Source organism: Mesoplodon mirus, assembly GCF_964341445.2.
Source record: "Mesoplodon mirus genome assembly, chromosome: 2".
In the NCBI taxonomy this organism is placed as follows: domain Eukaryota; kingdom Metazoa; phylum Chordata; class Mammalia; order Artiodactyla; family Ziphiidae; genus Mesoplodon; species Mesoplodon mirus.
The window spans coordinates 228681528-228708142 of NC_138977.1; the positions used below are offsets into that span (position 1 = coordinate 228681528).

At 45.4% G+C, this 26615-nt stretch overlaps 1 protein-coding gene across 2 annotated transcripts in view; it reads right to left on the reverse strand.

Moving 5' to 3' along the window:
* Positions 1-10012, reverse strand: part of LOC309816975 (uncharacterized protein C10orf143) — a 41201-nt gene extending 31189 nt beyond the window's left edge. For both annotated transcript variants that reach the window (XM_082644833.1, XM_082644832.1), the window contains exon 1: positions 9880-10012. In XM_082644833.1, coding sequence (XP_082500959.1) covers positions 9880-9948 — 69 coding nt within the window. In that variant the 5' untranslated portion in view covers positions 9949-10012. The remainder of the gene's footprint in view (positions 1-9879) is intronic.
* Positions 10013-26615: the final 16603 nt, after the last annotated feature.

Consider the following 26615-nt stretch of genomic DNA (forward strand, 5'->3'; position numbering starts at 1 on the left):
GTGGGAACGGGAGTGACTGCAAACGGGCACAAGAGTTCTTTCTGAGGTGAAGCCGTCTAAAACTGGGTGGTGATGGTTGCACAACTAAAGTGATGAAAAGTCACTTCATTGTACACTTAATATTTTAAAAACCCTAATCAACGTGGTCTTGATGATAAGTGCAAAAGGGAAATCCAGGAAGTCATGGGCCACGGCATGGTCCTGAAGGGGAACCCTGCACTCAGCTGATTTATAGTTTTCCCTAAATAAATGATACTTTGAAAATATCAACAATTTTATGCATCAATGTAACCCTCCCTTCATTTCTTTTCAGTTAAACATACACATACACATGCTCTTCCAGGTTAAGCAGTCACAAAGTAGGTGCTGAACACCTACTGGGTGCCTCGCTTGGTTCTGGGTACCTGGTAATTAGAGAAGCAGACGCCAGGTCATGGTCCTCCATGGGCCACTGCTGAACACAACAGACACCTAAAAGGGCCCAAACCATGGAAAACTACCTCTTGACTGACCTAACCTCATTTTGACTTTTCTGTGTCATGTACAAAGAAATCTGCTGAAAACTAGAAATGATTGAGGCTATGTGTAGCTGGCAGTATGAGTATTTGTATTAGAGTTATAACTGAAGGTGAATTATGATTGATAAATTTCCTTTTTCAAGATGGGAGGATGGCTGAATACAATTAAACTGAGTAGACCAGACAATACGAAGTAGCTCAACAGATGAGTTCTAAAACTAAACTAAAAGACAGGTGAGAGAAATAAATAACTTGTTTCCTGAGGAGTGGGTTACAATTATTTAGAATGAAAAGAGTGGCCACAGAAAGGCAAAACAAAAGGGCTTTGTCAGGGGTCCGCATCATCAGCTACTATACATTAGGTTTTTTTGTTTTGTTTTGCTTTTTAATTTATTTTTGGCTGGGTTGGGCCTTCGTTGCTGCGCATGTGCTCTCTCTAGTTGCGGTGAGCGGGGTCTATTCTTCGCTGCAGTGCGCGGGCTTCTCATTGCAGTGGCTTTTCTTTTCTTTTTTTTTTTTTTTTTGGCGGTACACGGGCCTCCCACCGTTGTGGCCTCTCCCGTTGTGGAGCACAGGCTCCGGACGTGCAGGCCCAGCGGCCATGGCTCACGGGCCCAGCCGCTCCACGGCATGTGGGATCCTCCCGGACCGGGGCATGAACCCGTGTCCCCCGCATCGGCAGGCGGACTCTCAACCACTGCGCCACCAGGGAAGCCCACAGTGGCTTTTCTTGTTGCAGAGCACGGGCTCTAGGCACGTGGGATTCAGTAGTTGTGGTTCGTGGGCTCTAGAGCACAGGCTTGGTAGTTGTGGCGCACGGGCTTAGTTGCTCCGTAGCAGGTGGGATCTTCGTGGACCAGGGCTCAAACCCATGTCCCCTGCATTGGCAGGCAGATTCTTAACCACTGCGCCACCAGGGAAGTCCCTGTTCATTAGATTTTCACAGTGGGGATCTCATTCAGCAGATGAGCCGTAAAACCTACATCCTACAGGACGAAACAAGCAAATTTAACTCTGAATTTTCTCACTTTGTAAGTTCAACCCCATAGGATAACTTGGATGGAGTTAAAGCCATCAATATGTCTAAGTGGTTTTGCCTACAAGGACTACTAGCTTTACGGGATAACTTTTCAAGTGTTAGCAAAGGTAGATCTAAAAGTTATCCAGAGAAAGAGTGGATATAAAATATCCTCAGCCCTCTAATTTAGGGGCAGCTATTCATAATACCAAGAATTGGTGAAAATGGCAGATTGGAATTTTACAAGTTACTCACATCTAAATTTCAACAGCTGCATCAGAAACATTCCAGATTGCAACTCAGAATTACCTGCCCTCTCACAAAGCTCAAGCTTGCTCATCCCTGGACTGAAGAAATGAGCTGTGTGCAGGTGTACCCAGAAGGAAAAACATGTCTGCCAATAGAATGTGCACCTGAACACCTTCCAACCTGCAGAAGAACCCACACAGCACAGCTAAATAAAGTCGCACCAGGGCTGACAAGCTCAGTCCTGTGCAGAAAACATTCATTGTTAGCGGCTTTAGCTAGCAGTAACTTTACTGCTGCAGTGCACAACCTACACAAACTTTAAAACGCTCTGAGTCAGGACAGATGGAAAGCGTTCACAGCTGACATTCCTGCACAGTCTGAGGAGCGCCTCAAACTAACTGTGCCGAGGACATGCGTGTGTGTTGCAGCTTCCGTCAGCTTTGAATCAACAGTGCAAGGAGTCCTTCAAGCCAAGACGGAGCAACAGGGACCAGATTCACCCTCCTGCATGAGACAACCGAAAATGGACAAAATACATGAAACAACAGATTTCAAGACACTGACCAACAAGCAGCAAAGAACAGTGACCCCTGAGAGAGGGACACCAACGGGCTGAGCCCTATACCTGCCCTCCCTCACTGCCTTGAGTTTCCAGGCTGCGGCATGGCAAGAGGCAGAGCCTGGGGGATTCCCTGAGTTCAAAACACGTTGCTGAGCACGTTGGGGGCTCACAGGACAGAGCCCTGGAGAAAAGACAGTGGCCTGGAGGGAGAAACAGCATGATCCACACACATGCAGCTGAGTGCTGATCAGCATACACGTGTAAAGAAAGTACCCAAGGGCAGGAAAAGAGTCACCCGGAAGGATTAGAAACAGTAGTGCCTGGTGCTCAGACATGGCTGGGAAGACTGTCTGACCCTGCCACCAAACCTGGAAAACCTCATGACTCATGACGCAGAGGGCAGACCACACAGATCTTGCTTCAGGAGTAGGGAGTAATGAGCCCTAGACCAAGCCCTATTCTGGTCTCACCTAACGAATCTTAAAAGCATGATCCAAAGGCTCAAACTTTTTCCAAGTAGCTTATCTGTGACCCAGAACAAAGTTCAAGCATGTTTATAGGAATCTAAAAATATCCAGCACCCCATATGGTAAAATTCACAATATCTGACCAGCAAAGAAGCAGAAAAATATGATGCATAGTGAAGAGAACAACCTATCACAGCTGGCCCCAAACTGACACAGATTTAAGAATTAGCAGAGAAGGACATTTAGAAAGTTATTTTGACTGTATTCTATATGTTTGGAATGCTACACAGAGATATGGAAGATATTTTAAATCCAAATCAAACATTATAAGTTGAAATCTACAATGTCTGAGATTAAAAAAAAACAGTAATGGATGTAATCAACAGCAGATTAGACACTGCAGAAGAAAAGGTTAGTGAACTTGAAGGCACAGCAATAGAAACTACCTGAAAATAAAGAAAAGAGATTTTTTAAAATGAACAGAGCATCAGTGGTATGACCTCAAGAAGCTTAAATGATGTATAATTGGAATCCCAGTAGGAGAGAAGAGAGGGCAAACAGAAAAAAATATTTGAAGATATAATGGCTGAAAATGTCCCAAGTTTAAGGAAAACTATAAACCCACAGATCCAAGAAGTTCAATAACACCAAACACACAAAAACATGGAGACAATTATACCAAAGAACATCATGGGCAAATTGCTCGAAGTCACTGATAAAGAGAAAACTAAAAGGACCCAGAGACCAAAGATATTACATTCTGAGGAACAGAGATGGGATGATGGCAAATTTCTCATTAGAAACAAACCAATTAGGAAGACAGCACGGCAACATCCTTAAAGTACTGAAAGAAAAAACTACCAACTTAGAATTCCGTATGTGGTAGAAATATCTTTCAAAAATGAGGGTGAAATAAAGACATACAAAAGGTCAAAATTTTTATCACCAGTAGGTTTGTCCTATAAGAAATGTTAAAGGAATTCCTTCAGGAAGAAAACCAAAATATAAAATCAGATGGAAATACGAATCTACACGAAAGAATGAAGTGCACCGGAAATGGTAACTCTGTGGGCAAACAGTAAGTTTTCGCTCTTGTTACTGAAACTTCTTTAAAAGATGACTGACTGTTTAAGCAGAAATAGTAATAATATAGTATGGTTTACAGCATATATCAAGGTAACCTGTAGGACAACAAGAGAACAAAAGCAGAGAGGAGAGGGATGGAAGTGTGTATTGTAAGGTTCTTACATGTACAGTGGTATGGTACCATCTGATGACAGACTGTACAATTTGAAGATGCACATTCTAAATCATAAAGCAAAAAACAAAGCTGCAGTTAAGTCAACGAAGGAAATAACAAGAAATCATAAAAAATATCTTACTAAAGCAAAAAGAAGTAAATAAAACAAATAAAAAACAAAAAGCAAGATGATAGACTTTAATTATATCAACAGTCACATTAAAAGTAAATAGACTAAATACTCTAATGAAAAGGCAGAGATTGTCAGACTGAATAACAAAAAACCCCCAATTATAGACTGTCTACAAGAAACTCACTTTAATACAAAGATACAAATAGATTAAAAGTAAAAAGGTGAAACAAGATATACAATGCTAACACTAATCCAAAGAAAGCTAAGGTTGCTATACTAATATCAGACAAAATAGGTTTCAGAATGGAGAATGTTACCAGGGATATAAAAGGTGATTTCATAATGACAAAGGAGTCATTTAATCAAGACGACATACAACTCATAAATGTATATGCACATAAGAGTTTCACAGTACATGAAACAAAAAACTTATAGAAGTGCAAGGAGAAAAGACGAATCTACAATTATATTCAGAGGTTTCAATACCATCTCACAAAAACTGTTAGAACATTAAAAATATTATAGGACATGAAAAAAATTGTTAAGGATACAGAAGATATACACCAAACTATCAACCAACTTGATTTAACTGACACTTATAGAACACTTCACTCAACAGCAGAATACACATTTTCCAAGACTAACCATATTTTGAGTCATAAAAGAAGTCATCTCATAGGAAAAACAGTATGGAGGTTCCTCAAAAAAATTAAAAATACCATATGATCTGGCAACCCTACTTCTGGACATTTATCAAAAAGAATTGAAATCAACATCTCAAAGAGATATTTAGCATGTCCATGTTCACTGCAGCACTATGCACAATGGCCAAGATGTAGAAACAACCTAAATGTCCATGTCAAATGAATGGATAGAGAAAATGTGGTATATTCAAACAATGAACACCATTCAGCCCTTAAAAAGAAGGAAATTTCGCAATATGCAACAACATGGAGGGACACTGAGGACATTATGCTAAGCAAAATAAGCAAGGTAACGAAAGACGAGTACTGCATGATTCCATTTATACGAGGTATCTAAAATAGTCAAATTCACAAAACGAAGACTGGAATGCTGACTACCAGGGGCTGTGGAGAGGAGGAAATGGAGAGTTATTCATCAGCAGAGACCTGCTGTACAACACTGTACCTACAGTCAACAATAACTGATTGTACACCTATGATTTGTTAGTTAAGAGGACAGATCTCATGTTAAACATTCTTACTATAATACATTTTTAAATTAAATTAAATTTTAGAAAAAGAAAAAAGTGTCAGTAAACGTCAAAGGATTCAAGTCACACCAAGTGTGTTCTTGGACCACAGTGGAATTAAACTAGAAAGCAGTAACAAAGATCTCTAGAAAATCCCCAAATATTTGGAAACTAAAGAACACACTTCTAAATAACAAATGCATCAAAGAAAAAATCAACTGGAAAATTATAAAGCATTTTGAACTGAAAAAATAAAAAACAAAACATTACATGCTCTAAAGAAGAAATGTATAGCGGTCAGTGCCTACGTTAGAAAACATGAAAGGCTTCCACCCAGTGACCTCAGAATCCACCTTCAGTCACAAGAAACAAAAGAACCAGTGAACCCAACATGAGAAGAAAAAGGGAAATAAAGATGAGAGTGAAAATTATTGACACAGTAAATAGAAAAACAATAGAGAAAAATCAATGAAACTTAGAAAGACATCACATGTACATAGATCAGAGACTTAATATTGTTAAGATGGCAATATTCCTCAAATTAATCTATAGATTCAATACAATCCCTATCAGAGTCCAGCTGACTTCTTTGCAGAAATTGACAAGCTGATCCTAAAATTCCTAAGGAAATTCAAGGAACCCAGAATAGCAAAAACGATGTTGAAAAAGAACAAAGTTGGGGGACTCTCACTTCCAGGTTTCAAAACTTACTATAAAGCTACAGTAATCAAGACAGTATGGTATTGATATAAGGACAGACATACTGATCAATGGAACAGAACTGAGAATCCAGGAAAAGACCCTCACATTTACAGTGGATTGGTTTTCAGCAAAGGTGCCAAGGCAACTAAATGGGGGAAAGAATAGTCTTTTCAACAAATGGTGCTTGGACAGCTTAATACGTACACGCAAAAGAATGAATTTGGAACCTTACCCCACACCATATATAAAAATTAACTTGAAATGGAATGTAGATCTAAATGTAAAAGCTAAAACTATGACTTTTAGGAAAAAAAACTGGGGTATGAAATAGAATAATTTTGAAAATCATGTATCCAATAAGGGACTGGTATTAAAATATACAAAGAACTATTACAACTTAATAATAAAAAGACAACAACCCAATTTAAAAATGCACAAAGGATCTGACAGACATTTCTCCAAAGAAGATATACAAATAGCCAAAGAAGCACATGAAAAATGCTCAACATCATTAGTTATCAAGAAAATGGAAATCAAAACTACAAAGAGGTATTACTTCACATCCACTTAGAATGGTTACAGTTTAGAAAGCAGATTAAGTGTTGGTGACGATGCAGAGAAACTGAAACCCTCATACACTGCCGGTGGGAATGTAAAATGCGGCAGCCACTTTGGAAAACAATTTAGCAGTTCCTCAAATGGTTAGAGTTACCGTATGACCCAGAAATTCCACCACTAGGTATATACCCAAGAGAAATGAAAATATGTCTATATAAAAACTTGAACATGTTCATAAAAGCATTATTTATAATAGCCAAAAAGCCAAATTGTACACTTTAAATACTTGTAGTTTGTTATACCCCAATAATTTTGTTAAAAGATAAATAAAAAGAAAAAAAATGTTAGGCAAAAAACCCTGTAATAGCTAATGAATTAATGTAGCCTTTCTAAAGGACACTGACAAAGAATGGAAAGAAATTACAACACAGGAAATGGCCACTTATCCCTAGGAATCAAAAGCTGGGAAAAGGGATCTTGGATCAACTCAGATGAAACCAGAAAAAAATATCCATTCAACGTGAGCCCAGGCATCTCAGGTATGCTCTGCCTAGAGAACTTGCTCTTTACAGAGCTTTTATGGAAGGAGAGTCTTCAGGTAGATGAAAGGCTGAGTAGACACGAATCTTCAGGTGTTCTACGCAGAAACTTCTATTCTTAAAGGAATGGTGAGTGTCGTGGGCAGGGACTGAAAGGAGCCAGGCACTGGATGCCCTGAGTCATGGGGTCAACCTAAGCAAGGACCTCACGTCTCTTCTTCCAGAGCCTAGAACAGTTCCTGATACACAATAGATGCGCAAAAAACGGCTACCCGACGGAAACGATAAACACTACTGATATTTAACTGCTACGGGTGTTACCACATTAGCCAACCTTACCATGATCAGGACACTAACAAGATCACAGGAGAGGCACCCGACTCTGGTTCACGAGACTCACTCATTCCAGAGATGGGTCCTGGCGGCTGTAGCTCCTAACTCCACGGCTGGTTTTAATGCACAGGGTGTAGGGCCACTAGGCAGTCACAGAGGTAGGAAAGGAGCTGCACTTCCTGAGCGACAAAATTCTGAAGGGGGGTGTGTGTATGAGAGAGAATGGAAAACTTGGGACAAGAGCTTGGCTACTTAACTGAACTCAATCTGGATTATTAGATCAAAGACTAGGACACAATACAACATAAACAAGAACTTTATCAAATTAGGAGGCAATATACACCACAGCAATAAGAGAGACCACCTCATCCTTCTTTGGTCACAATCAGGAAGTGTTGCAGCCTCAATCTGGGCATTTAATTTCAGCAATTCCAATCTGAAAGATCACTCAAGGTCTCTTCCATTAAGCCTTTCCTGTTCTCTCTGATCAATAGTGACCTCCGGCTCCTCATCCCTGACAGCCCATGGCATCACACTTTTCATCATTTTATGGCCAATTTAGGACTTCGTTTTGAAGTCCCATGTTTTAGTCCCACAAGCCCCCCGTGGGAAGCTGTATAGCCCCAGCGGTTAAGAACACAGGCTCTGGGGCAGACAGTGGGGGTTAAGACCTACTGCCACCACTTGCTAGCTGTGTACCCTTAGGCCAGTTGATTAACCGCTCTGTACCCGAGTTTCCTCATTGGTAATACAGGTATAATAACGGATTGTTGTGAAACTGATAACCTACATGGTAGCCACTCAAGGACTGGCAGCATCTGCCACATCTCTGCTGAATGTCTCTAAGACATACAGCTCAGTGTGGCCTAACAGGAATTCCTCAGTTTCTCCTGCAGTCACACGTCAATACAGCACCACCGCATATCTGGGTGCTCAGGTCACAACCCTGGGAATCACCTGGACTCCTCCCTTTACATTTCCTTCCACATCCACTCCACCAGCAAGGCCTGACAGTTCTTCCTCCAAAATACACAGCCAAGTCTGTGTACTGTCACCATCTCACTCCCCTCTGTCTGAACCTCTGTCGCCTCTCACGATCTATTTATTCCCGGCCTCCCCTCTGACCACTATCCCTTTCATTTCCCACAAAGCTGCTCTGTGGAAAGAGTTAGCTCTTTAAATGTCGGTATGATCGTGTCACTCTACTATTTACTTCCCACTGTCTGGAGGACAACACCAGGGAGTGGTGAAGCCACGGACAAAAGGAAACTGGGTCCTTGGATGTCTTTGATCTGGGTACCACCAGTCCCATATTTATATTTAGTGGCTCTGTGTTCCATGGCCCTGGGCTCACCTCCATACTGCAATGTACGGCTGTAATGTACGGGAGAATCAAACTTCCATCCGGTTTGAGCCAATGTGGTTTGAAGTCCCTCTGTTACAGAAGTTTAACCTATGCCCTGTAATATGGCACAAGGGAGTGGGGCGCCACTGTGACAGAACATAAGTGATACTGGCTCGTGGTCAGGCAGTGGGTGGTGAGGAAACATGCTGCAGAGCAGAAAGCTCGTCACTCCTGCTATGCTGTGCAAAACATTTGAGAAAAACGTTGCCTACATTAACTCAGAAGGCACACCCCGTGCTTATGGAGCCCGTAGGTCCAGAAGCAGCAGACAAACAATTAAGAAGCTCGGTACGGTGGCAGATCCTTGCTGCTCTTAGAAGGAAATAAACGAGATGAAGTGAGAAACAGCAATTCGAAGGCAGAGGTGTTAGACAAGAGTGCAGCTCAAAGGCCCTGCCCTCCTGCTCCAATCCCACAGGACTTCTTTCAGTTCCCTAAAAGCCCACGCGCTTCCTACCCACACTGTTTCCCCTTCAAGCCTCACACAGACCGGATTACCCACCCACCCCAGCTTGATCAGGCCCTGCCCCCCTTACTGATCACCTCTTACCCTGCTCTCACAGCAAAGGACTGGCGTGTCTACTCACCTGGCACCCATACCACACCCAGCCCACCGCCTGCACGTGGAGGCGTGACTTAGGAACAGCGGCGTGCAGAACGCAGGACACCCCCCTGACCTAGACATCTAGACCCTGCAGGGAGCCCCGCGCACATCTGAGGGACCCTACGTCTCCAGTGCTCCGGAGCGCCCGGGTTCGCATCTCTGCGCAGGCGCGGTCTGAGGGGCGGCCCCGCCCACTACGCTCCGCCCCAGCAGGTGCGCGTGCCCCGCTCCCGCCGGGCCTCCGCCCAGGCAGGGCGCAAGAAGACGCGAGGCCCAGTGGGGGCCTGCCGAGAGCCGCCGCCTTCCCGTTCCTAAGGCCCAGGCCCCGGGGGACTCACCGCGTCCCCCGGAACCTGCAGCTCCTCTGGCCTCCGCCGTCGCCACCGGCCCAGCGCCAGGGGGTCCATGCGGGCCCAAGCCCGAGGCCGCCCAGCCTCTCATTCCCACAGGGTACAAGGTGCCGCCCCCGGCCACGCCGCCGCGATCACGCCCGCTTCGCCCACGTGCCCCGAGGGAGCCAATGAGGGGCTGGGGGCGGGGTGCCGCAAGGAACCCTTGAGACCCGGCGGGCCCAGGCGACAGGCCGGAGTAGTGGAGGCCAGAGCCTTGAGGAGAGGAGGGGACGTTTGCCTCAGGTCATTGATTCGGGAAGAGGGCTGGCCGTCACTTCTCCGATCACTGAGTCGGCCGTGGGGCTCCAAAGAACCTACTCTTAAGGTTTCGTCACGATTAGACTACAGACCCTGGACCGGCTGGAGGAGCGCCCGCCTCCTTTCTTGTGATTGGTCTCCGAGCCCAGTCTGCGGCCGTCTTCCTGTGGCTGGTTGGCTGATAGAAGGCGCAGCGGGCCTTATCAGCACGGGAGAATCTCTGGCGTCTCTGGGAGATGTAGTCCCGGGATGCAGCTTCAACTTCCGGGCGGGAGCGGGCCCCGTGCTGCTGCGCGGTCTCACAGTGGCCTCCTGCCGAGTTTGCTCGGTGCACGGTAGCTTCTCGTCTGGAGGCCCCGGGAGCACCCGCTTCTCTGAGGCTGCAGGCCTGAGCTGCCGGGGCCTTTGGGCTGTGCGGAAGGGGAAACCGCGGCCTTGCTGTCCGCGCCGTCGTGGGGTGGGATTCCCTCTATGAGCAGTCCCCAAACCGTGGGCATCGCACCCCCGACCCAGCGCTGTGCGGAGCTGCACTGCCCTCATCTCAGGGAGCCGAGGGTCAGGCTCGGAGCGTGCTCAGGCTCGGCCGGCCCCCGCACCGCACTGCGGAGCCCCACCGGCTTCTGCACCAAAGCGCCGAGCCCGAGACCCTTTCTGGTTAACTAAAATTGGTATAAGCCAGTCCTTTAACAGTCATTGGCTAGTGGGTCTGTTAGGGGCATGGCTGGCTCTGGGACAGATGTTCCTTACTGTTTAAAAAAGGGGCTGGATGGTTGGGGGCTTAGTTCTTTCCTGCTGTTGTTACCAGTGGAAGCTCCCTGGAGCTGCTGCAGCCTTCTTATCACCATGAGGGCAGCTGGTTGGAATCTTAGTGAAAAGTAGGAAGGCATCAGGCTCTAACAATGTGAACTTCTGAGCCAACCCCAAACCAGCTGACTACCAATCTCCAGACATCTTGTCCTGTCTCTGTTATTTGAGTCACTGTACATTTACCATTTTGCTGCAGTTGGAGACATCTTTTGTCACAAAGACTTGTCCTGACCCGTTGTGGTGAAAAGCATGAATCCCTACTCAGTTGGGCTACTTTCTGCAGGATATTCAGCAAAGTAAGTAGCTAATTATGTCAGCTTTCTCATTTATAGAAGATGATAGCTCTTCTGGTATTGGGAGGGTTAAATGTAAAGTGCTTAGAACAATGCCCGACACAAACTACGTACTCAATCCCACTACGAGTACTTCCAGGACTGCTAGTCAACCCTGCATCAAAAACCCCTGGGACCTTCCGGTTACAAGGTGATTCAGTTCCGGGCATGTAATATACGGCGTGGTGACTATCGTTAGCAATCCTGTTCTCTCTATATATTTGAAAGCTGATCAGAGTAGGTTTTAAACGTTCTCACACAACACACACACACACACACACACACACACACACAATGTAACCATGTGAGGTGATGGATGTGTTAACTTACCTGATTGTAGTAATCATTTTGCAGTATATACATATATCAAGATCATTACACTGTACACAGTAAACTTACATGACAAATGTCAGTTACAGCTCAATAAAGATGTGGGTGGGGGACCTTGGGGCCAGATGTTTTGGAATTCAGAATTTTTTGGATTCTGTGTTAAAGGGCAGTATGCATACTGCATGAAACACCTTCAGCGGGGTCTGGGACAGCATATAATCAAAGACAATATTTCTGAGCAAAAATGTGTGAATATTCACAAATATTACCCCGAAGTGGGATATATAAAGGCTATAGTCTTATGTTAGTTCCAATGAGTTTGCTCCAAACTTAGGGTGAAACTTCTAAGTTTTAGAACTGTTTGCATTTCAGAATTGAAAATAAAGTACTACTGTGGACCTGTATTACTACCTCTACTTTAAAAACTTTGCATGTATGTGTCTTGCAGTTGAGATTAAATGACCTGCTTTGTCGTCCAGTTTCAATTTCACTGTTCTTTGCACCTAGGGCTGCTTTTTCAGATGCTTGAGCCAACCATTGGGTAATGGGGGTACAAACACTTAGTCCCTGAAGTAGTGACAGATGGTCTCCTTGACCAAACTCTACTCAGGTTCCTCCGAAATCTCTTATCAACTAGGCTCTGACCTTTGGGCTCCCGTGTTCATCCCTGCATTTTCCAGTTTCAGCAAGAACCTTGCTAAGGCAACTTAGCCAGAAGCCCCCAGCCTTGGTGTCTGATTGGGCTCCTCATCCTCCAGCATCCCCCAGGGGTTGTCTGGTCATGGTCGCCTGCTTTCAGCAAGAATGCTGCTAGGTTAGTTTAGCTAGAATCTCCCCTTACCCCTGATGTTTCCTCGTAGAAATTTTCCATCCACTGACCCCACTCCCCCACCCCGCTATGCTCCTTGGCTATAAATTACCACTTTCCCTTGTATTTAGATTTGAGCCCAATCTCTCTCCACTCCTGCAAAAGCCCATTTCAGTAGAGTCCCTATACTTGTCACAATGGTCCCCCTGCATAAAGTCTGCCTTATCATTCTTTAACAAGTGTCATGATTACTTTTTTCTTTAATACAATTGGTATATTTAGAAGGACGCAGTTTAGCTTATCACACTATTTACCAAACATCAGTCATTTGGGTACCAACCAAAAGATGTATACTAAACCTCTCCTATTATTTACCTAGTATATTTAAATTATTAATATCTTAAAATTTAAGACTTAAAAATAATACAAAATATCTATAAAATGATAATTCAAAGGACTTGTTATTCTAATATGTTACATACATTAACAAGAAAACAGGAGAAAGCTTCATGACATTGGATTCTTGCATATGATGCCACAAACACAGTCAACAAAAGAAAAATTAGATAAACTGAACTGTATAAAAATGTAAAACCTTTGTGCATCAAAGGACACTACTAACACAGTGAAAGGCAACCCAAGAAATGGAGTAAATATCTGCAAAATTATATATATGATAAGGAGTTAACATCCAGAACACATAACACCTACAGGGGCTTCCCTGGAGGCACAGTGGATAAGAATTTGCCTGCCAATGCAGGGGACACGGGTTTGATCCCTGGTCTGGGAAGATCCCACATGCCACGGAGCAACTAAGCCCGTGCACCACAACTACTGACGCCCACGCGCCTAGAGCTTGTGCTCTGCAACAAAAGAAGCCACCGCAATGAGAAGCCCCCACACTGCAACAAAGAGTACCCCCCGCTCGCCACAGCTAGAGAAAGCCCGTGTGCAGCAACGAAGACCCAGCATAGCCAAAAATAGATAAATAAAATTTAAAATAAAAAATTTTTAAAAAGAACACCTACAGGGCTTCCCCGGTGGCGCAGTGGTTGAGAGTCCGCCTGCCGATGCAGGGGACACAGGTTTGTGCCCCGGTCCGGGAGGATCCCACATGCCGCAGAGCGGCTGGGCCCGTGGGCCATGGCCGCTGAGCCTGCACGTCCGGAGCCTGTGCTCCGCAACGGGAGAGGCCACAGCAGTGAGAGGCCCGCGTACTGCAAAAAAAAAAAAAAAAAAAAAAAAAAGAACAAGAACACCTACAACTCAACAACAAAAAACAAGCAACTTGTTTAAAAAACAAAGGACTGGAATAGACGTTTCTCCAAAGATGACATACAAATGGCCATGAAAAGATGCCCAACATCACTAATCATTAGGGAAATGCAAATCAGAACAAAATGAGAGAGACTTCTCTGGTGGCGCAGTGGTTAAGAATCTGCCTGCCAATGCAGGAGACACAGGTTCAAGCCCTGGTCTGGGAAGATCCCACATGCTGCAGAGCAACTAAGCCCGCAAGCCACAACTACTGAAGCCTGCGTGCCTAGAGCCTGTGCTCTGCAACAAGAGAAAGCAACGAGAGAAGCCATCGAAATGAGAAGCCTGCGCACTGCAACAAAGAGTAGCCCCTGCTCACTGCAACTAGAGAAAGCCTGTGTGCAGCAACAAAGACCCAATGCAGCCAAAACTAAAAATAAACAAATTAATTAATTAAAAAAAATTCTTTAAAAACCAAATGAAATGCCTCTTCATATCCATTAGGACAGTGGTCCCCAACTTTTTTGGCACCAGGGACCAGTTTCGTGGGAGACAATTTTTCCATGGACCAGGGAGGTGGGGGATGGTTTGGGGATGATTCAAGCACATTACATTTATTGTGCACTTTATTTCTATTATTATTACATTGTAATATATAATGAAATAATTATACAACTCACCATAATGCAGAGTCACTGGGAACCCTTAGTTTGTTGTCCTGCAATTAGATGGTCCCATCTGGGGGTGATGGGAGACAGTGACACCAGAAGTGTGTTGGTTATATCCAGTCTACTCCGTAAGATGCAGCTTAATTGTCACTTGCCACTCACTGATAGGGTTTTTTTTGTTTGTTTGTTTGTTGGGGTTTTTTGCGGTATGCGGGCCTCTCACTGTTGTGGCCTCTCCTGTTGCGGAGCACAGGCTCCGGACCCGCAGGCTCAGCGGCCATGGCTCACGGGCCCAGCCGCTCCGCGGCATGTGGGATCCTCCCGGACTGGGGCACGAACCCGTGTCCCCTGCATCGGCAGGCGGACTCTCAGCCACTGCGCCACCAGGGAAGCCCACTGATAGGGTTTTGATATGTCTGCAAGCGGTTGATTTATGATGGCGTCTGTGCGGTCAAACCTCCCAGCTAATGATGATCTGTATTTGCAGCCGCTGCCCAGCGCTAGCATCACTGTCCCAGCTCCACCTCGGATCATCAGGCGTTAGATTCTCATGAGGAGCGCGCAGCCTAGATGCCTCGCATGCGCAGTTCACAGTAGGGTTCGAGCTCCTACTCCTATGAGAATCTAATACTGCCGCTGATCTGACAAAAGGTGGAGCTCAGGAGGTGATGCGAGTGATGGGGAGCGGCTGTAAATACAGATGGAGCTTCGCTCACTCGCCCGCCACTCACCTCCTGCTGTGCGGCCCGGTTCCTAACAGGCCATGGACCAGCACCAGTCCATGACCTGGGGATTGGGGACCCGTGAATTAGGAGGGCTATTATAACACAAACAAACAAACAAGTTGGCTAGGATGTGGGGGAACTGGGACCCCTGTTCGAGGGGAGAAGGTGAGAAGGTAAAATGGTGCAGCCACTGTTAAAAACTGTATGGTATTTCCTCAAAAAATTAAACATAAAATTATCATACGACCCTGCAGTTCCACTTTTGAGTATACACACTACATAATGGAAAGAAGGGATTTGGACACCTATGTTCATAGCAATACTATTCACAACGGCCAAAAGGTGGAAGCAACCCAAGTGACCATAGATGGGTGAATGGACAAGCAAAATGCGGCCCATCCATACAATGGAATATTATTCAGTCTTTAAAAGAAAGGAAATTCTGACACAGGTTACAACATGGGTGAACCCTGAGGACATTATGCGAAATGAAATAAGCGGGTCACAAAAGGACAAGTACAATAAAACTCCACTTGTATGAAATAGCGGAGTAGTCAGACTCACAGAGACAGACAGCAGCAGGGTGGTTCCTGGGGGCTGGGGGAGGGGACTGAAGAGCTGTGTTTAATGGGGGCAGAGTTCCAGTTGGGAAGATGAAAAGCGTTCTGGACACCGGCGGTGGTGATGGTCGCACAGCAGTGTGGCTGTGCTCAATGCCACTGAGCTGTACAGTTAAAAATGATTAAAATGGTCACCTTACGTGTATTTTAACACAAGAAAAGTAAATAAAAGGTAACTGTTAAAAGTTGTTTCTCTGTGCACCACTTCCAGTCACCTTGCACGCCACCTACAGGGAAAGCGGCTCTCAGAGGAAGGTGCCTGAGTGTTCCAATTCCACCTGGCCGATTTCCAGCACCTGGGCAAGCTGCTTTGATTTCTCAGCTTTAAATATATATATAAACGGTGCCTCCTACAGTGGAGGGCTCCGAGTTTACAGTGAGACACTGTCTGTACAGTGCCCAGCGTGATGCGTGGTACTTGGCAAGCTCGCAGTTCACTGTAGATGGAATGAGGAATCTCTAGTCTTTCCCAGCCGAGCACTGGACCGACTATTCGGAGTCCAGGAAGTTTGTGGAGAGGTTTTGTTTGCTTAACTAGTGACGTGTGCTGGGGGGGAATGTTCATTTCTGAGCCTCAGTTTCCTCATCTGTAAAATAGGAATAAAGCCTTCCAGGGAAGTCAGAGCTTCACGGAGTAGCTGGGGGTTGTCTTTAATAACATGCTCAGCTCAGCTGGGTTGTGCGCATGCGCATGTGTCTTGCGCGTCTGTGTATGTGTCGTGAGGAGGGGGCCAGAAACAGTTTTGATTCAACTGTTGCAAAGTCATTACTTCTACTCTTCCATTGACTTAACCTTCCTCCTTTAAATCTTTAATGACCTCTCTAAAAGATGACTACCTCTGCTTATCTTGTTGGCATGTACCAGAGAATATATATAGTGTATCTATATACACGCATATCTCCAGAAACACATAGCCTGGCACATAGTAAGTGTTTAATAAATGCGCTTTCCCTTCCTTCTTGCCCTCTTATTTTAAAAAAATTCCCAGAACTACTTTGGGCACTAGAATAGGTTATTTTTTTCCTTTGAAATTCACAGTTTCTTTAGACATTATATGACAATGTCGGTTATCGTCTTTGCCTGGAAACACTTCTCCCTAAACTGCAACAGCTCTCCTTGTTTTTCAGAGGCCAAGGGAACCGTCCCTCGAGAGAGAAGCCGAGCCCACCCCGCCCCCACCCCATCTGCCTGATTCCGGTCCCTCAGGGCACTCATGCCTGGATGGTGGGAAGCTTTCTTTTTTTATCCACTCATGTTCCATATCCCCTCCAGGAGGACTGTTCTCCACTGGGCAGATCCAGGCCTGCAGTTGGCACTCAGAAAATAACCATACACTGGGCATTAGCAGACTTTAGTGGTCAATTTTGCAACATTGATTTCACTTCATCCTCCCAGCAACACAGCAGGGCTCGGGCTGTCTTCTTGTTCAGATAAAGGAACAGAGAAACGTCAGGCTCAGAGATGTTGCCTACCGTGCCCAGGGCTGCAAAAGGCTGAAGGGTGGACCTGAAGTCAGACACAGCTCTGTCTGGATTTCTTACCCTTCTGCTGGCCTTGCCTTTGGTTCCGGTGGAAAGCCTCCTTGTTAAGCTGCAAACCCCGTGAGTCTGATCAAACAAACAAACAACAACAGTTCAACAAACCAAACGGCTCTGCTAGTTGCCCCAAGGGCCTTAATTTCACCACACAATTTTCCGGACGCTGCTGGCAGGTACAGAGTCCCAGTGGGCTTCCTCAAGGTGAGCCTCTGCTGCTCCCGGACATGAATAATCTTTATTCTGATCATCCACCTTTGCATTTGAAGTGGTTCAGGAATGGGAGTGTGTGGCCAAGGGCTTCTCCTCTTAAGAATCTGTGTCCCCAGCGCCCAGCACAGGCGGGACCCAGCTGAGTACTCAGAGCTAGGCCGGTGAATGAATGAGTTCAGCAGAGGTAGCTGTGTGGTGTCAGCTCCAGCCACAGCCCAGGGAGGCCTCAAGACAGGTGCCCCTGCCCTCCTGGCCCCTCTGGGCTGTTTTTAGCTAAAGACATCTAACATCTCTGGAATGTTAAATGGGACAAGGAAAAGCAGAGTGCACAAGCCGTCCACTAGTCCACCTCTTGTCTCGGGGATCACATCTTATGCTTCTGGGCCACAATCAAAGTGTTACTAAACGGTGGCTGGTCAGGACTGCCTACAGGTCCCCACGCTCTGCCTGCATTTTCTGCCTTGGTCTTCAGCTCAACAGTACACAGGTGACTTGAGGGCCCATGTGCCGTGGACAGCTGCTCCATCCCAGGAGGGGTGATCTGAAGGATGCCTGTCTCTAGAAAGTCAGCACATGTTCATCTTCCTAAGGGTCATGGTTTTGTTCCCACGTCATTTTAGCTCAGGTTATTATTTTTTTTATGGCAAGACTCAGTATAAGATTTTTCTAAATGTAATCCTTATAATGATCCAGGAATATTTCATTAAGGCAAATAAGAATAACAATAATAATAACCCATCATTTTCAACTTTCAAACTAATATCTCTACATGGAGACCTTTGTGATCTGAGCCATTTCCCTACATTATTTCCTGACATTGTAAATATGCTCTTCAAGGATGATCAAAAATAGATAATTGAGGGCTTCCCTGGTGGCGCAGTGGTTGAGAGTCCGCCTGCCGATGCAGGGGACACGGGTTCGTGCCCCGGTCCGGGAAGATCCCACATGCCGTGGAGCGGCTGGACCCCTGAGCCATGGCCACTGGGCCTGCGCGTCCAGAGCCTGTGCTCCGCAATGGGAGAGGCCACAACAGTGAGAGGCCCACGTACCTCAAAAAAAAAAAAAAAAGATAATTATTTGAAAGACTTTATGACCGGTGCAAGTTAGAGATTTGTATGATACTGTATAACATATGTACCCCCATCCATCCCATAATGGAACTGTAAACACTTGCTTTATACCGTAGGCAAGGATTTTGTAGTCTGCCATTTTGCATTTTCTAAATAGGTGCTGTAGAAAAATTGAAATATTAATAAACCACAAATGTGCCTTTAAAAGCAATAGCTTTAGGTTTGAACAGAAAGTCTTAATTGTATTTCATTTTAACTTACCCCTGCTTCTAATCGCTGGGTAATGCTTGTTAAATGCCAGGCACCAGTGTACTTTCTATGATACACTATGTTTCAACAATAGATTAAAATTGTAGCGTGATGTTTTATATTTCATCCTAAGATTTTTTTATCTGCAAGTATATGAAGTCACACTGGCTATGTTTGAGAATCCATTTTTGGCATGTATTTTCATATAAATTATAGGGTGTTTTTGCCTCTCAGCTCTCACAACATAGTAAGGAGAAACCCCCAGGATGTGGAAATATGGCTGAGGCCGCGTTAGTATGTGGGTTGGAAATAATGATTATAAATGACTCAGTAGGTAGAGAAAATAAGGGGAGAAGACTTACTGGGGAGAAGTAAAAAAGCTTGCTCTCTTTATGCACAGCTGGAAGAAGGCAGCATGAAAGATACATTATTAGTCACCTTCTTTTTATTTCTAAGGGGTTTTTATTAACCCCTTTTTATCTATCAAAATAAATTGATTGCCAGCAGATGCCATATTTTCTGACTATTTGAAATTATAAAACAAAAGCAAAGGCACACAAACTTACATACTATATCTTCCGGTAAATAAGAGACAAACCCCTGCAAAGAGATTGCTAAATAGTGTTAAAGATTTTTATAGCCATCCCTTAAAAGAGAACATTTCATTTAAGGCCTTGGGATTCTTCAGAATTTGGCTCTCCCCTGCTGTGTTAGTGGACAGGAATTCCAGAACACTGTTATTAATATTTATGTCCCATCATAAAAGGACATATATCTGTAGGGTAAATACAGTTATGCCTGATAATAACTCTGTCCCGGGTAAGGAATGCTATAATAACCTGATTCAATGGGAGAAAAAAAACCAGGGCCCAGAATCCATGTGAAGTGTATCCAGTCATTTCTAGCTGTGAGGCAGTGACAGAGAACATGCGGAAACCAGAGAAGCAACATTTCATCCAAATGGGTGAGAGCATCTTCCTGGTCCTCACCCGTTGGGGAGAAAGGCCTGAGAGTTTGGGACAGTAGGAATAAACACAGCAGTTTAGGAGCTGGGGCCTCCTGTGTAGAGGGGCTGGGGGTGTGAGGGTAGCAGGCTGCGACTGAAGACCTACCTGACGCCCCAGGAGCTTTGCCTCTTCCGTCTCAGCCCTCAGGGCAGCCGCAGCCTGACTTCTGACGGCTCAGTGCCTGGCAGAGCTGGTGTGCCGTGTCCGTGCAGAATCGGCCAGACGTGCTGCTTTCTCCTTCAGGTCTACGCCATAAAGGGTTACCCAGTTTAAGGTCCGCCACTTCTGCCTCTTATCATAGGAAGGAGACTTTCCCCTCTGTATCTCCTGTTATTTATTTCTTAGTTCAACAGATATGAACTGAGAAAAGAATGTATGTCATAGCTGGAAGGTCTAAAGGTCATGTTGGCATCGACATTTTTACATGAGATATTTGTTCTGATTAAAATAGTGAAGTGTATTTCATACAAATGAGCAAATAATAGATACTAACTTAAACTTAGGCTAATAATGGAGTCACCACCAAGTTTTTGCTTTACTCTGGTGAAGAGACACAACCATGGAGGTTTAGCTACTTTATCAAGAGAACATAAAAGACTGACCCATTTATTTTATATACGTACTACAGGGCAATAGCGCCTACGCATCTTTTAAAAATCAGTGGTTTGCTTTTTTCCTTCCTTGTTTGTTTGGTTCTAGAGGAAAGAATTTAGAGTTGGCAATTTTTTTAAAAGAAAAATCATCCCAGCCATTGAAATCCGGGCTGGGCGAGCCAGTTTGGAGACCATGGGAACTGGGAATGCTTTTGGAATTTGAAGTAAATCCAAACCTGTTCACATCACCCAGTGTTACTTTATTATTTCACCACCTTCCTGGACTTGCCCCTGAGCTTCACTGAGAGCAGCTGCTGCCACGCTGTGGGGTGGGGGGCTTGCACAACTGCCTGAGTGGGACAGCACCAGCATCCCTGCCCCGTCCTGCCCGCTGGACTCCAGCGGGGGCCACTGTGCCGGCCAAGGCTCACACAGCCCAGGCTGGACAGCTCTGGAAGGGGTCCAAGAATATAGACTTTAGGTGATTAAAAAAAAAACAACAACTTTGTGTTCCTTTGCCCTACACCTGGGAAAATGTCACCACTACCTTTTAGATGCTAGAGAGGCCGGGAAGGAAGCTGTTATAGGTGTGGCCGACTTTTGAGGCATTTTATCAAACATAAGAGTATGGTGGTCATAGATTTAACTAAGAGTAAACCAATTAGCTCTCCAGGTTGGGATGGCTTCTGCCTCATGTGAGAGAATCACTGATTGGGTATGGCTTGCCCCCCAGAAATATTAGGGTGTATTCTTTAAGGGGTGTGTGTTCTCAGCATACCCTGAATTCCTTCCACAGGTAGGAAGGGCCAGCTCTGCTCACGGTGCTCGCTGGACACTCCAGACACCCACTCTGTGAGGTGACATCTCCAGGCAAAAGCAGCCTATGAGAGAGCCAAGGTCAGCGGGACGGAGGACCTGTGAACTCAAGCGTAGGTGGAAGGATTCTCTTTGAGCCATGACATCTTGGAGCCACACGGCCCAAAGGAGCTTGCCTGGTTAGAACTTCTTAGTTCTCTTAAGAATTACCTCTCATTTTACAAGTGATCTTGTTTGTGACACCAAGGCAAACTCATTTGTATCCTTAGTTTCTCAAATTTGAAACAAGAATTACAAATAGGAGCAGAAAATTGACCTGGAGAATAAATACATAGACACACATGCACACACACACACACACACCACTGTTTATATGTAAAACGTTTGACTCAAGACAACACACAGCTGCATGCAAACATACACAGTGACTATGTACACTCATGATCAACAAAGTGCCATGGAATCTTCATCTGGGTGATCACATGGAAAACTGAAACTTCAGGTAGGCAAAGATGTGTGTGGCAGTGTATGTGTAAGTTTTTCCTTCTCTCTCTCTGCACATGACCCTTCCCTCCAACCCCATACTAGCGGCTTTCATATGTGCAGCACAGACTTGGTACATCTTATAGGATCTCAAGTACACTGCCAACCGAACTGAGAAGGCAGGAGGTGTTAAAAATTGGCAAGTCAGGGTAAAGCACGTTTTCGGTGGATCGGCAGAACCTCTATAGATAGAGCATCAGTTTGTGTTAATTCTGAATTGTGACGTCTCCAGGTTGAATAAAGAAACCACTCAACAAAGGATGCTCCTTCCCCAGCCTGAAGAAGCGGCTGGTGCCACCTACAGCCTGGAAACTGGCTCTACAATCCTCACCTGCTGCCCTGGCTGGTCTTCCGTGGAAGAGAGATTAGAATTGATGCAGGGGATGGAAAATGGGTAGTCAACTCTCAAGATGAATTTTCCCTGATAAATTGTCAACAACTAGAAACGTGTGTAAAATTATTTTGACTGAAGAGCTTTTGAAGATTGTAGCAATTAGATCGAGATTTGTGAACTACATTTCCTGTAAATATATTTCTTCTAGAGAACGCCTTATGGGATGTGGTCACATGTTTTTGGGGGGACCTATAGCAACCCAAAACCGTTCAACTCAGTGCTAGATTAGGTTAGTGGGTACACGCTTATCCACATTGTCTTATTTTAGGAGAAAAGAGATTACTCTGAAACCATCAGATAACACACACTTCTGAAAAGAAATGAAATGTATTTTTATCAGTGGAGCCAAGATGAAGTATGTCTTGAAATCTGTTTGACAAATAAGCTTGCTCATAAATTGTCCATTCACTGCTTCGAAATCTTTTTTCACATTTGAGGAGCTGTCAGAGGTCCTTAACAAACATGAGTCTTATTTAGTTTATTGGATATGTAATTCTTCTTTTCTTTGAAATTAATTATTTTTCAAGCAAGTGCAGCAAAAATGCAACCAATAAAAATCTCGCTATGGCAGCATAAACAACCTTTATAGCCAGCATATACATAGAGTTCTTCCAATAATAGCAGTTTCTGGTAAAGAAGGGAACAAAAAATTGGCCAGACTTTGCCAAGATCAAGTGCAGGGCTCCTAAGGGTTGACAGAGGAAACATCACAGCCCATTCCCACTTCCCTATCCCAGACTAGTTCTTGGTTATCAGGGTGACATTTGTAGCATCTCAGTTGCCAGGGAGGCCCTTGGGCCAAGGAGAACAGGGCTGGTCACTTGGTTGGACCCAGTGTCCATTTTACCTCAACGTGGTTTGTGAGACAACCTTCCCAAGACCCATTCTTGGGGCCGCCAAAGCTGATGGACAGCGGGGTGAAATTCCCTGGAGGGCTCCCGAGGGGCAGAACACAGACTGTCCACTTCTTAGTTACCCGACTCCTGGTCCAGGCCGGTGGTCCCTCAGCAGCACTGTGCCAGGGTGGGTGGCCGGGCTAGGGCGGGCCGATGGGGGTCGACTTCCGAGAATCTGGTCCAGGGATTCTTCTCTGGGGTTCTGGTCAACCCGTTGGGGCTCCCGGGAGGGGCGTTTGTTTCGGCCCTTCCAGACCTGCGCCCAGCCGTGGTCACGTGACCACGACCCCTGCTCCGGGCCCCCCGCGTGGATGGAGCCCGCAGCATTGGGACCCGGGGCCCCCCCAGCTCCGCCAGGACTCCGCCCCAGGAGCTCCGAGTCGGCAGGTTCTCAGCAGAGGTGCGGGTGCTCATTTATGCCATTTATAGCAGCTCGAGAAGATGTTATCGCAGCTTGAGAACGGAAATTAAAATATGTATCCTTCAGGTGCAAATCTACTGTACTTACAGTTTTACTGTTTCTCAGCAGGGGGCTCCATTAATCTTGTAACCGTGAAATTCCTAAGGAAATTAATTCCCCTCAGTTGGGGTTATTCTCAACCGGCCTTTGGAGGCGGAGTGATTGGGATTTAGGAGTCTCTCTTAAAAGAAAGGAAGCATTGGCCATTTTCCTTGAGTAACAACTCTTCTTAACGCCATGCTTTGCCCATTAAAAACCCCGTGTGTCTCTCGGCTCCTCGAGGGAGTGTTTACAACAACCCAGTCAGGTGGGAATTCAGTTCCAAGTCCTCCCCTATAACGACTAGGCGTTTTTCTCCACCTGGGTTATCTGTGCCCACCTAGTACTCAGCACTGTGCCCCGTTGGGGAGTAACACTGGGGCCCATGAGGGAATGATGTGTCACCAAACGTGGGATGGCTAAAATATTTCCTCACCCATTCAGGAGCGGTGAAGTGTTAGCTGTCATTAAAAATAATTACACCTCAACCACACAAACACATCCCTTTTCAACTGGAGTCCATTCACAGACACAGGGTGCAGCACCTCTGCTGCCAGGAAGGCCCCCTGCAGCCCTCTCTGAAGCTTGTGCTCTGCCAGGCCAGGACTTCAGCCGCCGGGACCCAGAGCCTCAGCTTCCTGGTCCCCGTGGTCCCAGCCCCTGAAGTGCCACACAGCCTTCTCAGCAAAACCTAATTGTCCCATCCTTTTCAGGGCTGTGCTGCTTGGAGAGCTGTCCCTGGTTCCTGACCAAGTGGGCCGGAGAACCCGGAGAGGCCCCTGCCCAGAGGCCACGAAGTGTCACTGGGTTCCCTAGGGGGAGCCCTCGGCCCCAGGAGGGTATAGGATGTAGCTACATGATGCTTCCATATGGGTCAGCAGACTGTCAGTGTCTGGGATTAACCCACACTGGGGACAAAGGCCAAAGTCAGCCCCCGCATCTTGCTTTCCTGTGGCTTTGAGTCTTCATGCACTAAGTTCTGTGTGATAATGATGAGTTTTTCCCTCTCTGCCTGAACACGCTCAGAGAAACAGAGGACTGGGCTCTCCAGAGTACGAGCAGCATGCAGGATGGGGTGCAGTGGGGGGCGGGAGGAGAGCTTGGGGTGGTACAGGGAAGGCCATGGAATGAGTCCCGGCACTGCCCCTTCCCTGCTGTGGCTTTGGGCAATTTCCTTAGCTACAAAGTGGGGCAGGTGTAACTGAGCAGGACCCTATGGGGCCTTCTCAGGACAGAGCTGCACCCCACCCCCCATGTCCTCTGCCTGATTCTTGTCTGCGGAAAAACTTTAGCCTCCTAGGCCTTGCCTGAGTTCCAAAGAATAAATTTAATCAGAGAAGTGAGAAAATGCAGAGAGAAAGGAAAATGGTCAAGCAAGACAAAATAATAGTTTAAACAAAGTCCAGGGCCTTTAGTTCCTCCTCAAAGGCTATAGATAATATTCTGAGCCATGTCCTTGGAGCTGTTTTGCAGATACTGAAGCCCCTACCAGGTGGAAGAAGTTAGCTGCATGCTGCCCACAAGCACGCAGACCCCAGACCAGCTGGAACCAGAAGGTTGATGATGTTGACTCTGGATGACCTCACCACCAGCCAATCAGAAGTATGTCCACCAGCTGATCACACCCCACAACCCTCCTCCCTTACCCTGTCTTTAAAAACCTTTTCCTAAAAGCCTTCGGGGAGTTTGGGCCCTTTAAGCACTAGCTGCCTGGACTCCTTGCTTGGCTCCTGCGATAAATGCTGCACTTTTCTTCACCACAACCTGGGGTCAGTAGATTGGCTTTACTGTGGATGGGTGAGAGGACCCGAGTTTGGTTTGGTAACATAGGCAGTGATGTTTTGCATCATGATCTGGAAGTAGCAAGGACTTTGGAAAGCTGAAAAGCACTATATAGCTGTGTACACCCTTATCTACCTGTAACTCAGATGTGACAGCCCCCCAAAATGTGGCTTGGGCTCAGGGCTGAGTGGAATGGTCTTTGTTGTGAAATCAGAGCATTTTAAAGCTCAGAGATTCACTTGCTGAACGTTAGGCCTGTTGATATCAATAGTGATAACAGCAAAAAGGGCAGGAGGCAGAATTGGAAAGGTTTTTAGGGAGTTTTCCCAACTTTTTTTTTAAGGTAGGGAGCATGCTCCCTAGTTGGTATATCCTGCTTTCAGGAAATTCCATTTAAAGAAGGAAAAATCAGCATTTTTAACAGTTACATTAGATGGGTGATTCTTGCATTTTTTGAAAAAGATTCACTATTGCACATTTCCCTAGTGCATTACAATTTCATTATTTTTAAATTACAAAGCCCATCCATGTTCTTTGAAAAAAATGCAAGTGAAATGTTTTTAGTATTGATGTGTAAGTTTTCTTCAAATTAGAGATATAATTCTTTTTTTTTTTTTGCGATACATGGGCCTCTCACTGCCGTGGCCTCTCCCGTTGCGGAGCACAGGCTCCGGACGCGCAGGCTCAGTGGCCATGGCTCATGGGCCCAGCCGCTCCGCGGCATGTGGGATCTTCCCGGACCGGGGCATGAACCCGTGTCCCCTGCATCGGCAGGCGGACTCTCAACCACTGTGCCACTAGGGAAGCCCCAGAGATATAATTCTTGTACAACATTTGTTGCAGATGTGTTTCCAAACATACTAACATTTCAATGAATGACTCCAAAGAAGTTTAAAAAACAAAAAAAGAAAAAGAAAAAATGCAGGTGACACTAGGAAGCATATAATGTAGAAGGTGTAGGTCCTCCCTTTAAAACTTCCCTATTTTTACTCTCTGGGCACAAGTTCTTCTAACACTTTTGGAGAACATCCTTCTGAAGACCTATGCTACATGTAGCTATGTAGCTATGCTACATTAAGCTATATGGAGTTATGTGTTTTATTTACATATAATTCTGTTTAAAAATGGTCATCAGAGCATACATCTTGTTTCGCAACATGCTGTTTTCTCCCCTCCTGGTGCATTTTTTCATAGTAATCTCTAGATTTTATTTACTTTTTTAAAAAAAACTAATGTTTTTATTTTAAAATGATTGTAGGGTCACATGCAGTCATAAGAA